At 37.6% G+C, this 12,664-nt stretch overlaps 2 protein-coding genes across 2 annotated transcripts in view; one reads left to right on the forward strand and one right to left on the reverse strand.

Annotated features, from left to right (window-relative positions):
• MIOS (meiosis regulator for oocyte development) overlaps window positions 1–12,664 on the reverse strand; it is a 124,325-nt gene that overhangs the window by 90,600 nt on the left and 21,061 nt on the right. The window lies entirely within an intron of this gene.
• The window catches only part of COL28A1 (collagen type XXVIII alpha 1 chain), a 177,858-nt gene that overhangs the window by 23,228 nt on the left and 141,966 nt on the right, over window positions 1–12,664 (forward strand). Inside the window, exons 8-10 of the mRNA XM_086695633.1 lie at window positions 2,180–2,206; window positions 8,997–9,041; window positions 11,592–11,636. Coding sequence (XP_086551759.1) covers window positions 2,180–2,206; window positions 8,997–9,041; window positions 11,592–11,636 — 117 coding nt within the window. The remainder of the gene's footprint in view (window positions 1–2,179; window positions 2,207–8,996; window positions 9,042–11,591; window positions 11,637–12,664) is intronic.

Below are 12,664 nucleotides of genomic sequence, written 5' to 3' on the forward strand. Positions count from 1 at the left end.
CATTGTGAGAACCATAGAAGGCAAGAAGGATAGGCTGTGGGGACTGACACTGACTCATATAGTCAACAAATATGTATTGAGCGCTTGGTATATGCTGGGCCATTCTTTAGGTGCTGGGGATACAGTGAGCAAGATTAATAGTTCCTGTTTCATACAGTGTGCTAGCAGGGTGAGCAATCAACAGGCCAACAAATAAATGAGATTTCATCAATGAGATGTGTTCTTGACCTATAAAACCAGGTCATACGTGAGGTGCCTGGCTGGCTCAGTCGGTTAAGCATCCAACTTTGGCTTAGGTCATGATCTCACGGTTTGTGTGTTTGAGCCCTGCGTCGGACTCTGTGCTGACAGCTCGGAGCCTGGAGCCTGGAGCCTGCTTCGGATTCTGTCTCCCTCTCCCTCTGCCCCTCCCCCATGCATGATCTGTCTCTGTCCCTGTCTCTCTCTCAAGAATAAACATTTAAATAAATAAATAAATAAATAAATAAATAAAACCAGGTCATGAGGATGTTCTAGGCAGAAAGAGCAGTAGGTACAAAGACTCTTGCGTGGGAACAAGCTTGTAGGCTGAAGAAATGGAAAGAAAGCCAGAACTTGGCAAAGAGTGGTGGTAGACAGGTTATGGAGCTAAGTAGGAGTGGGTCACAGAGGATCCTGCTGGCTGGGGCGGGGGGGGGGGGGGGGGTGGGGGCGGACAGTAGAAAGGATGGACTTAAAACTAAATGCAGTGACAGCTGTTGGAGAATTTTAACTGGTTGGATTCAAGGAATGTAAGGGGCAAGTAGAGAGAAAAGATAAACTTTTGATTCTGTGTGATTTGAAATATGATGGCACCACTAATACAAACAGAAAACAAATTTGGCAGACCAATGAGTGCAGTTTTGGATATCTTAAATTTGAATACTTTCAAACAAGTAATTAAGATGTCAAGGAAGGACGAAAGAAAGGAAGGCAGGAAGGCAGGAGGGAAGGAAGGAAACTGATAACAATCAAACAATAAATTGACCAGAGAGTTCAGAAAGAAAAACAGGGGAAAAAAGAGTATAATATAAAAAAGTAAGGTTTTTGCTGCAAACATGAATTGTTTTAATAAAGTACCCCAATTTAACTATCTATAATGTGGCCTTTAATTTTAAGCACAATACTAAAACCTAAACCCTTTATGCTAATAAACATATCTGAGAAGAACTAAAATGCAGCATAACAATACTTTTGACCGTAGTTCTATTTTTAGTTTCAATTTCCCAGTGACCACTCATTTGGAGAGAAGTGTTATATCCTTCCCGAAGTTTTCCTTTTTTTTGCCTTTTGTAAAAAAAAGGTCATACAAAACAATATTTTGCCATCTGACACATGTAATTGTGATAATAGCTTGTTTCTCCATCGGTTTCTCCGGCTCACTTAAAATATATCTTACAATTTTATTTTCATACTTAAAAGCTATTGTTGTATGAGAAAGATATAAAGTCCTATATGGAAAAGGCTTGCTCTTGCTTAAAGTTGTTAATTTCCTAGTTCACTTAATATTCAGAATCATATTACTTCAAGGGCTCACAGGCAGGGACGCAATGGAGGAGGTTGTGCAGGATTCCCAGGAGTGACACAGAAGAGGAGTTAGCCCCATAGTTAGCATGAGATAAAATATAGTGCCTTAAAGGCCACCGTCTCATTAGGGTTGATAAAGGAACCATGCATTTCATTGATGTTCCATATTTGAGACTGAATTTGAAAGGAGGACTGTAATGGATATAAATATTTACATACATTGTAAAGGCCATTATCTCAGCTCATTTTCAAAGCCAATTTCTTTAACAGTCTCTGTGAAACATTCTCAGCTATGATAGTTCATAGTTTAAAAGTCAATATAACAATTTTGAATGGAGCATTGTAGGTCGTCCCTTTTATAAGTTTCAGTGTATAGTTTCTCCTTCAGCTTTGGGCCAAAGGGTAAGAAATTGGGTTTGAAAAAAATATGTGGAACTGAGAATAGAATGTAATAAAGAGGAAAATGGGTTCTTTTCTTCTCCCCAGAGAAGTAAAATAGCTTACATTTCTGTGTGTGGTCTTATTTTCCTTGACTGTACAGATGTGTTTTTGTAAATGAAAAACATCAAATACTTCCTCCAACTATGTCTTCTAATATGTTTTACTCTTTCTTTCTTTTTTCTTTTGTAACTAGGGAATCCCTGGGTACAAAGGTGAGAAGGTAAGTTGGTAACAATGAATAGACAGGCCAGGATTTCAGAGAGAAAAACAGAAGCATAACTGTATTTATGTACTTAATAAAAGTTGTTTTCCTTTATTTTCCTAAGTCTAGGTTCCCTAATTCCCAAGTATACTCTTAAGTCTGTAAACATAAAATAATAATAAACTTCAGGTACGGAGATGTGTTGGAAGGGGTGAAAAGCATCCTAAGATGCCTGAGATTAGGATCCAGCCTCTCTCAGCTCTGCAAACACGAGGACCCCTATTTACCAGCCATGTAGCACAGACTATAAGTTCCAAATAAAAATGGATGCGGCAATACTTCAGTTAGGTTGCTACCTTGATGCTTAACTTCCTATGAAAGCTAGACACCAAAACCTAGACATCAAATCCTCTTGTAGAAGCACGAGGATTTATTCTGGTTAGGCGATAAGGAACCTCTTCATACAGTGAGACATCTGGGTGGAGCTTGCAAGGGGAATAAATCTGACAAACCAACAAAAGTTATGGGCTGGTAGACTATTTTATGATTCTTTACAAATTAGAAAGTTAGCAAAGTGGATGGGGGCTCAAGAACCATGTTGACAGTTGTTCATGGTTCATTCATAGATTTTTTAAAAATATTTATTTATTTATTTATTTTTGAGAGAGAGAGAGAGAGAGAGAGAGAGGGAGAGAGAGAACAAGCAGGGGAGGGGCAGAAAGTGAGGAAGACACAGAATCTGAAGCAGGTTCCAGCCTCTGAACTGTCAGCACAGAGCCAGGTGCAGGGCTGGAACTCAGGAACTGTGACTCAGATCATGACCTAAGCCCAGGTCAGATGCTTAACCAACTGAGCCACCCAAGTGCCTCAAGCGCTCATTCATAGATTAATGTCACAGTTCTATCACCAGATGTTCTATCTGAAAATAGAGTGTGTCCTCGTTCATCCTGTCTACAGCCCTCAGACCTAGGGCAAGAGGTCTTTCTCTGGGTCTCCTATGGCCTTCTGACCCCCAAAGGATCCAGGAAGCTACAGGGCATGAGGCTTATGCCCCCTTGAACCTGGACCACACTTTAGGTAACCAAGACCCCAAAAGTCCCTGCAAAATGGCCTGAGCCTGCTTTGAAGGCAGATACAAACATCTTTCCTGTGTCCATCTTTTCCCCAGGCCTGAGGGGAAAAAAAATGTAAGTTGGTTTTGGGGCTGGAAGGGGCCCTGGTGGGAGGTTCACTGTATTGTATTGCCTGGGGCACCTTCTTGTGCATTTGTTCCTCCTCTCCTGGGAGGAACCAAAGGTGGGGAGAGGCCAAGTAGGAGCTGGTCTGTAGGCTGTGGGCATGGGGTTGTACTAGCACTTAGACCTCTAAGGAATACCACAATTCTTTCATTTTTATTCTTATTGATACTTGTCAAAAAAGGAAGCTAGAACATTACTAGGTTGGTTATTAGCTTAATTTATAACTTTCAGCTGTTTAGATACATGGTACGTAGGCCTCTGTTTGCAGTCTTGCCCTGGGCCCTGCAAATATTAGAGGTGAGTCTCCATACAGGCAAATAAATCTGTCCCCAGTCACTAGAAATGTTAAGTGTTTGTTTCTTCATCCATATAGAGCTGGATTAATATAGGCCTTCTAATTTACAGGGTGGTTGGAGAAGCAAATGAAATAATGGATGTGACAATGTCTTATAAGCTGTTTGCTGGTCGATAAAATGCAAGGTGCTGTTATGAAGAGGCAGAGAACAAATGATAAAATAGGAAATTTAAGAAAATTTGATGATTATAAAATTGTCCTATGTATAGTTGAAGAAAATTATACAGGCCCCCCATCTTGATTTATAATATGAGCTACTCATGAACACTAAATATATATACATACACACACACACACACACACACACACACACATGCATAAACACACACTATATAGTATATGTAGTGCTATGTATATATACTATATATATATTATATAGCATATAGTATACTACAAATATAGTATATATGTGTGTGTTTATATATTTATATATATGAAAAGACTCATTTTAACCTTCTGGGAAATAATAGAATCACTGGTGGAGCTCTCATTTGGAAAATACAAGTTGTCAGGGTAGAGTGACCCTGAACCATTGACATTCAAACCAGAATTTCACCATGAACAGCAGCATCAGAAATCAGAGGCTGGGAACAGAGCTAATCTGTTCATAGCTTTCTGAAGCACTTGCTCTGTGAAATTGTAATTGTGGCCATTCCACAGGGATTACTGAGCCCACCAAAAAAGAAAACGCCTTTACAAAGGCGAATAACAGGAGTACAATATTTTCATTGATGGAAGTCTGCCCCCAAAACAAATGCTGTTCCTCAGGACCTATAGCTAACAAATCTGTCTGGACAAATGGAATGTGAATTCTGGCCAAAAGAATTTTGAGTGTATTTATGGTACTTTTCTGTTTTATATTTTGGTGGTTGACTCATTTATTCCCATCCAACATTATTAAATTAATTGCTTTCTAATTGACTCTTCAAGAGTGAGTTTCCATTTGCATTCAGAAATAAATGTTCAACTTGTTCTAAGTGAAAGCTCAGTTTTTCCTGGGTCAGTCTGACTCACAATATGATGTGGAGAGAGAACAGATTGCTTTTGAGCAGAGGCATAGCTGGATCTAGGAATTGTACCTCCCTCTTTCTTGCTCCTGATGCCAGCGACACCCCATGTAGTACTCTAGGCTAGTGGAAACTATCTTGCAGACCATGGTGGTATGCCTTGTTCAGCTTTGAGTGGCTGATGACCATGGACTTGGGAATCTAACAGACTCAAGCTTGTGGTCACAGGCAAACTATTTAATCCCTCGGAGTCTCCTTTTCCTCATCTATGAATGGAGATCTCTCTCTCTCTCTCTAATCTAATCTGCTGTGGGGATTAGCAGTAATGTAAAGGTTTGGACTTTGGATCCATAATTGGTGGTTACAATGCTTATTTCCCTTCTTAGAGCGGAGCTATTCAAAGTGTGGTCTGTATGCTGGCCGTCAACCTGTGAACTGCTTGATGGTATTTTGTCATGACATAAAGATTGCACCAGAATATAAACCCACTATATCACTAAACACACTGTTTAGTTCAGTTGACACTCATTTTTCACAGCATGACTTCTTTAATGAAGGAAGCAGGGCACTGATCATTGTAGTGCAAGTTTCTTATGTCACTGTGAGGTGGCATTTTGAGAAGCATGCTTACAGCACATGGATGATAAAGCAGTGGTGAGGGCACTGGACTAGGAGCCACTGGCTAGCATGTGCATTTAAGTAATTCATTTAACTTCTCCAGTTGAGTTGCCATATCTTAAATATATGAATGGCTTTTAAGGAATAGAGTCAATGATATTGTAACAGCATCGTATGGTGACAGATGGTAGCTTCACTTGCGGTGAACATTGCATAGTGTATAGAGAAGTTGAATCACTATGTTGTACACCTGAAATTAATGTAACACTGTGTGTCAATTATGCTCAAATAAAACATTTTTATTTGATTTTATTCTATTTTTAATTTAAATCCAGGTTAGTTAACATATGGTGTAATAATAATTTCAGGAATAGAATTTAGTGATTCATCACTTACATGTAACACTCAGCGCTCATCCCAACAAGTGTCCTCCTCAATGCCCCTTGCCCATTTACCCATCCCGCTACCCACCTCCTCTCCAGCAACCTTCAGTTTGTACTCTGTATTTAAGAGTCTCTTATCATTTGTTTCCCTCTCTGTTTTTATATTATTTTTGCCTCCCTTCCCTTATGTTCATCTGTTTTGTATCTTAAATTCCACATATGAGTGAAATCATATGGTATTTATCTTTCTCTAACTTATTTCACTTAGCGTAATACACTCTTTTTCCATCCACATTGTTACAAATGGCAAGTTTTCATTCTTTTTGATTGCCGAGTAATATTCCATTGTATATATAACACATCTTCTTTATCCATTCATCAGTTGGTGGGCATTTGGGCTCTTTCCTTACTTTGGCTATTGTCAATAGTGCTACTATAAACGTTGGGGTTCATGTGCCCCTTCGAATCAGCACTCGTGTATCCTTTGAATAAATAGCTAGTAGTGCAATTGCTGGGTCATAGGGTAGTTCTATTTTTAATTTTTTGAGGAACCTCCATACTGTTTTCCAGAGTGGCTGCACCAGTTTCCATTCCTACCTCCAGTGCAAAAGCATTCCTCTTTCTCCGTAACCTCACCAATATCTGTTGTTGCCTGAGTTGTTAATGCTAGCCATTCTGACAGGTGTCAGAGGTGGAATTTCATTGTGGTTTTGATTTGCCACATCAGCCCTGATGCTGAGTGATGTTGAGTATTTTTTTCATGTGTCTGTTAGCCATATGGATGTCTTCTTTGAAAAAGTGTCTATTCACGTTTTTTTGCTCATTTTTTGGGTGTTAGTTTTTTTTGGGGGTGTTGCGTTTGATAAGTTCTTTATAGATTTTCGATACTAACCCTTTATCTGATATGTCGTTTGCAAATATCTTCTCCCATTCCATCTGTTGCCTTTTCGTTTTACTGACTGTTTCCTTTGCTATGCAGAAGATTTTTTATCTTGATGAGGTCCCAATAGTTCATTTTTCTCTTATTTCCCTTGCCTCTGAAGACATGTCAAGTAAGAAGTTGCTGCGGCCAAGGTCAAAGAAGTTTTTGCTTGTTTTCTCCTGTAGGATTTTAATGGCTTTCTGTCTTACATTTAGGTCTTTCATCCATTTTGAGTTTATTTTTGTGTATGGTGTAAGAAAGTGGTCCAGGTTCATTCTTCTGCATGTCATTGTCCAGTTTTCCCAACACCATTTGCTGAAGAAACTGTCTTTTTTTCCATTGGATATTCTTTCCTGCTTTGTCAAAGATTAGTTGGCCATACATTTGTAGGTCCATTTCTGGGTTCTTTATTCTGTTCCATTGATCTGAGTGTCTTTTTTTGTGCCGTAACATACTGTCTTGATGATTACAACTTTGTAATACAGCATGAAGTCTGGAACTGTGATGCCTCCACCTTTGGTTTTCTTTTTCTAATTTATTTTTAAGGTTTATTTATTTTTGAAAGAGAGGGTGGGGAGGAGCAGAGAGAGAGAGAGAGAGAGACAGAATCTGAATCAGGCTCCAGGCTCCAGGCTTCAACCTATCAGCACAGAGCCTGACGTAGGGCTCAAACTCACAAACAGTGAGATCATGACCTGAGCCTAAGTCAGACACTTAACTGACTAAGCCACCCAGGTGCCCCAGTTTTCTTTTTCAGCATTGCTTTCGCTATTTGGGTCTTTTCTGGTTCCATACAAATTTTAGGATTATTTATTCTAGCTCTGTGAAGAATCCTGGTGTTATTTTGAGAGGGATTTCATTGCATATGTAGATTGCTTTGGGTAGCATTGACATTTTAACAATATTTGTTCTTCCAATCCATGAGCATGGAATGCTTTTCCATTTTTTGTGTCTTCTGCAATCTTTTTAATGTGTTTTATAGTTTTCAGTGTGTAGATTTTTCACCTCTTTGGTTAGGTTTATTCCTAAGTATTTTATGGGTTTTGGTGCAATTGTACATGGAACCGATTCCTTGATTTCTCTTTCTGCTGCTTCATTATTGGTGTATAGAAATGCAACTGATTTCTATACATTGATTCAATATCCTGCAACTTTGCTGAATTCATGGATCAGTTCTCACAGTTTTTTGGTGGAGTTTTTTAGATTTTCCACACAGAGTATCACGTCGTCTGCAAAGAGTGTAAGTTTGACTTCCTCCTTGCTGATGTGGGTGCCTTTTATTTCTTTGTGTTGTCTGATTGCTGAGGCTCATATAAAAAAATTTTTTAATCAGTTGCTTTGAGGCTCAGATAAAAGCATGAAAGCACTTGAAAATTTTAACTTTAGCTGTTTTTCTAATTGCCTTTGATACATTTTGGTTCTAATTATGCAAATCTTAGAAGTCTGATACAATGGATTAGTATTCAGAGGTCCCAATTCTCATTCTACATGAGCAAGGTACTTAACCTTCTGAATCACAAATTCTCAGTCTGTAAAATTGGGCTAATAATATCTGTGTCAGACAGTTAATGTCAGCTTACCTGAGATAATGTCTGCTAAATAAAATTAATCATAAACTGTAAAGCACAATTTAAATGTTAGTTCTTTTTTCATTAATATGCCAGGAAAGGCAGGGCAGTAGAGTGTGTTGGAAATATATGGCATTCTTGCCACCATGCCCGTCCCCAGCAGACCTTGCTAATTCTTCCTGGCTCCTTTCCCCACCAAGCCATGATGTGGTCTCAGGACCTTTCTCTCACAGTTCTCTGGGCAAACACTACTAATTGATCAAAGCTGGTACTCAGGGTGGAGTATAGTGTGGCAAAAATAGGGACTCTGAATCAGAGCTGCTTATTTGAGGAAAGTTATCTGGGTGAACTTAAGTTTTCTCATCTATAAAATACAACTGTAAAACTGATCTCATTGAGCTGTAATGTGGATTCACTTAAATCACAAAGAGCATATGGTGGATACTCGGTAAACCTTAGTTTCTTTCCTTTAAATGTCATCTCCCTTTCAAAAATGTCAAACCTTACTAGGTGGTATCACTGATTTGATTCTGTCAAGTGGAAGAGGACTCATGGATAAAATTTTTCAGAGTGTAATGCCCAAATAACCCACAGGATTCAGGATAAAATTCTGTAAAACCCATCAGAGTGCTTATGTCATAAGAAAACTTTTTAAAACATCCTAACCCCAAACGACTGCAAAGGTCTTCTTATTTGTTTCATTTCTTTATTTTTTAGGGTGAAAATGGAGAATGTGGAAAACCAGGAATAAAAGGTGACAAAGTAAGGAACATGTTTTTAAAATGCTAACAGCTGGGATCCCTTTGGGCTGAGTTTCCCTAAGAGGAAATTCCTGGGATGCATTACCTTGCTCTCACTCCTGGAGTTGGAAAGTTACTGGCTCAATTTTCACGTCTGTAAAACATGAAGCAGAAAACAAAACTATACCTAACTTTACTTAATGGAGCCTCCACATACCTTTCATATGGATCTTTAAGACGGTGCTTTGTGGCCCCCTAACCTTTGAGGCTAGGCCTATGGAATTTTATGGCAAAAAAGGATAATTTAACCAGCAAAGTCAGTTCAAGCTCCAGTTGGGTCTTTGCATCTGGAATTGTTTTCCAGATGTAAACACTGACAAGCACTTTCCAAAATAGAGTGAAGAACTCTATGGAATAAGTTAATGAAATAGTTATAAATAATGTGGCAGAACTAGGCATAGATAGGGGATTGAAATTTTGAAACTGCAGTACGCCACAGGCAATTGGGTGGGTCTTAACCTTTCGTTAAAAAATAAATATGAATTAAGTATTTAAAATGGAGACAATATTAAATGGGTCAGAAATATACAGACAGTACATTTGAAACTTAATGACAGAGCATCCAAAAATGTACAGAGTAAAAATAGTTTTCATTATAGTGAAGAACTATTAACAGCATGCTACCAAGATACTCAACTCATTCAATATCTGTATTTTAATTATGGGAGAGAGTCAAGGAGAAAAAATGAGGCAGAAGGTGAAAAGCAGAGAATAGATGATAACACTGGCCTATGTAACTAAGCACTTTAAATAGCTTGAGACTTTTGTGAAAGCTTTTAAAGTACTGTAGAGTTAAAGGCCAGGTGGATCTGAAAAAAAATGTAGGCTTGATAATTATCTCTGGGCAAAATGAAAACTGTAGTAATGAATGGATTCTGCCTGGAGGGTAATTGAAAATGGGAGGTGGACACAGACTTGAAAATACAGAAGGGGACAGAGAAGAACAAAAATGAAAGTTAAACAGTAACTGTTGAAAACTGTTTGAAATGAGAATGGTTGATAAAGAGCTAATCATCATACTTCATTGACTAAGATGCCAGGGGTTGTGAAATGCCCTATTATATTCTGTGCCAAAAAGAAAGAAAAAGTGCTGCCAATTACAAACAGAAGATGCAATTGATTATAAGACGTATCTTGATATTAGAGATGTAAAGATCTGAAAAAAAATGCATGTCTAGAGTCAATGAAATACAGCGTCCTTGACATGAAGAGTTCATATAAGTTCTTAAGTCAGACTATAAAGAACATGAAGAGACACAAGAGAGGAACTATAAATGGCTAATAAGTGAAAAAAACCCAATACATCAGCGATCAGAGAAGTGAAATTAACACATTAAAATATTATTTCACTTATCAAATTAGCAAACACTGGGATAATAGACAATACTCAGCATTGATGGGGGTGTCTGTTAAGGTGGAGATGCACATTCTCTACTCAGGTAGTAAGAATGGAAATCTGAGCAAACTATGGAGGGAAGCTTTGCTTTTTCTTCCCATGTATTGGTGTGAGACACAAAAGAGAGCGAGAGAGCCTTGAATGTGTTCATCATCTCTGTGTCTGTCATCCTCTTCCAGGACATTACCTTCAGGAATCTTTCACAAGTTGGACATGACTTATAAACAAAGATATTCATTATAATATTATTTAAAATAATAATCATCAGAAACAATTTAAATGCCAAAACTAGGGAAATAAGTAAATTATAATAGATACATATTCTTGAATATTTTTCCATTTACTAAGAGTTTTTAATTACACGGAAAAATATTTTTGATACAATGGAAGACCAAATAAGTAGGACACAAGATTGTATACACACTTGAATCAATTATTTGAAGAAAAATATTCTATATGCCTAAAATGTTAATAGCAGTTGCTTCTGTGTGATTTTTTTCTGTTTCTTTACTTTTTTCCTTTAATTGCCAAGGTGTGTCTATTGTGAACAGGTTATATTTTGCTAAGCAGAAAAATGAAAATCTGAGAAAAGAGTGATTAGACTATACTATATTCTCATAAAAATAAATTTCAAAGGGTTTCCTAGTTATGGAACATATTGCAATATCTTCTATTAGAGAGTATTGAGTATAAACAGTGTTTTGTCAAGTTGCATGTCTTGAAGATGGGCAAAAGAGTGATCTAGACATTGTGGAAACTCACTAAATTGTTAATTTAACTGATTTTGCCTTGTTGGAAAGAAACAATATTCCACCAACTGTACTTTTTCTAAGGAATTGTAAGGAATAAATTGTTTGCTCTGACCAAAATTTCAATATACAGGTGAAGGACTTACATCTAAAACTGTTTTCATGGAGTTTACTGAAGGAAAATCTGACCTCAAATTGGCTTATTATTTAGGATCATTTTGTTGACAATGTATCGGTTTGCTTTGCTGTTTGGATAAAGTGGGAAGATTGGCCATCACTGAGAACACATTCTTTTCTCCTCTACCTAAAATCATTGCATTTTGAAGATGGATACTTAGAGCAACTTACCATTAATTTTATTCCACAGGGATCCTTAGGGCCGTATGGACCAAAGGGACCCAGAGGACTTCAGGTAAAGAGGCTAAACCAAATCTATATCTGAATTAGAATCACCTAGGAAGCTTTAAAAATCTGTTTGCCCATTTGCTCCCTCTGCCAATTCAATTAGAATGTCTAGGGATTGGAGCCAGGCATCAGTAGTTTTAAAGATCCCCAGGTGATTTCAATGTGCAACAAAGTTTGGAAATCACTGCCCTAATGTTTTGAATGACTAATTCAGGCTCCCCAAAGATAGGTACCAGCAGGTGAGTTTACTTAGTAGAGGGATAGAAGTTTAAAAATTCGAGTTAGGAAGATGAGTGAAGTCAAAGCAGTTAAAAGAAGGATGTAACTATTTTTGCTTTGCTAGTATAATATAGTTGGAAGAACTATGCATTTTATCTAATTACACTATGTGTAATTTAGATACAGTACTTAATATTCAAAAACATGGAATGCTCATTATAAGTACTTAATGTTCAATAGCATGGAAAAGATTTTGAAGGCATTTATTTAAGTTAGACATATTCCATGGATTTCAGAAAATAATTTAGATCAGTTTTTTCCCAGTCTGGGGACTTGCCCAGTCTAAAGTTTTCATGGGGGGGGGGAGGATGTATGTATATGAAGAGTTCATTTATGTATTTCAAAAAGTCTACTGAAAATTGTAACTTGGCTCAAGATTTCCCAGACAGCATCTAATTAACCATCAACTCCTTTGCTCTGGTCTGGAATTGTGTCAACACAGGGCAGTAACTCTGGTTATCACAGGGTCATTGGAAGCTCCAACTTCCAGTTATAAATGCCTTAGCTATTTAAAAAAGTTGCTCATTCAAAATTCTTTAAGAAGGGTGTCCAGCACAGGGATAAGGTTGGAAACAGGCTTAGAAAGCAAACACCTCATTAATAAATGTTTGTTCTCAGCTTAAGTATAGTATTTTAGAAGCTGCCTATTTGACAGGAGGAATTTTATCTCATTCCATTTCTCAGTCACATTTAACCCTAACTTAACTCTGAGATATTTAGTCTGACTTCTAAATTCAGGATCTCTAGGGACCTTAA

The sequence above is a fragment of the Puma concolor genome, chromosome A2 (assembly GCF_028749965.1).
Source record: "Puma concolor isolate L17-30 chromosome A2, mPumCon1.1.hap2, whole genome shotgun sequence".
In the NCBI taxonomy this organism is placed as follows: Eukaryota; Metazoa; Chordata; class Mammalia; order Carnivora; family Felidae; genus Puma; species Puma concolor.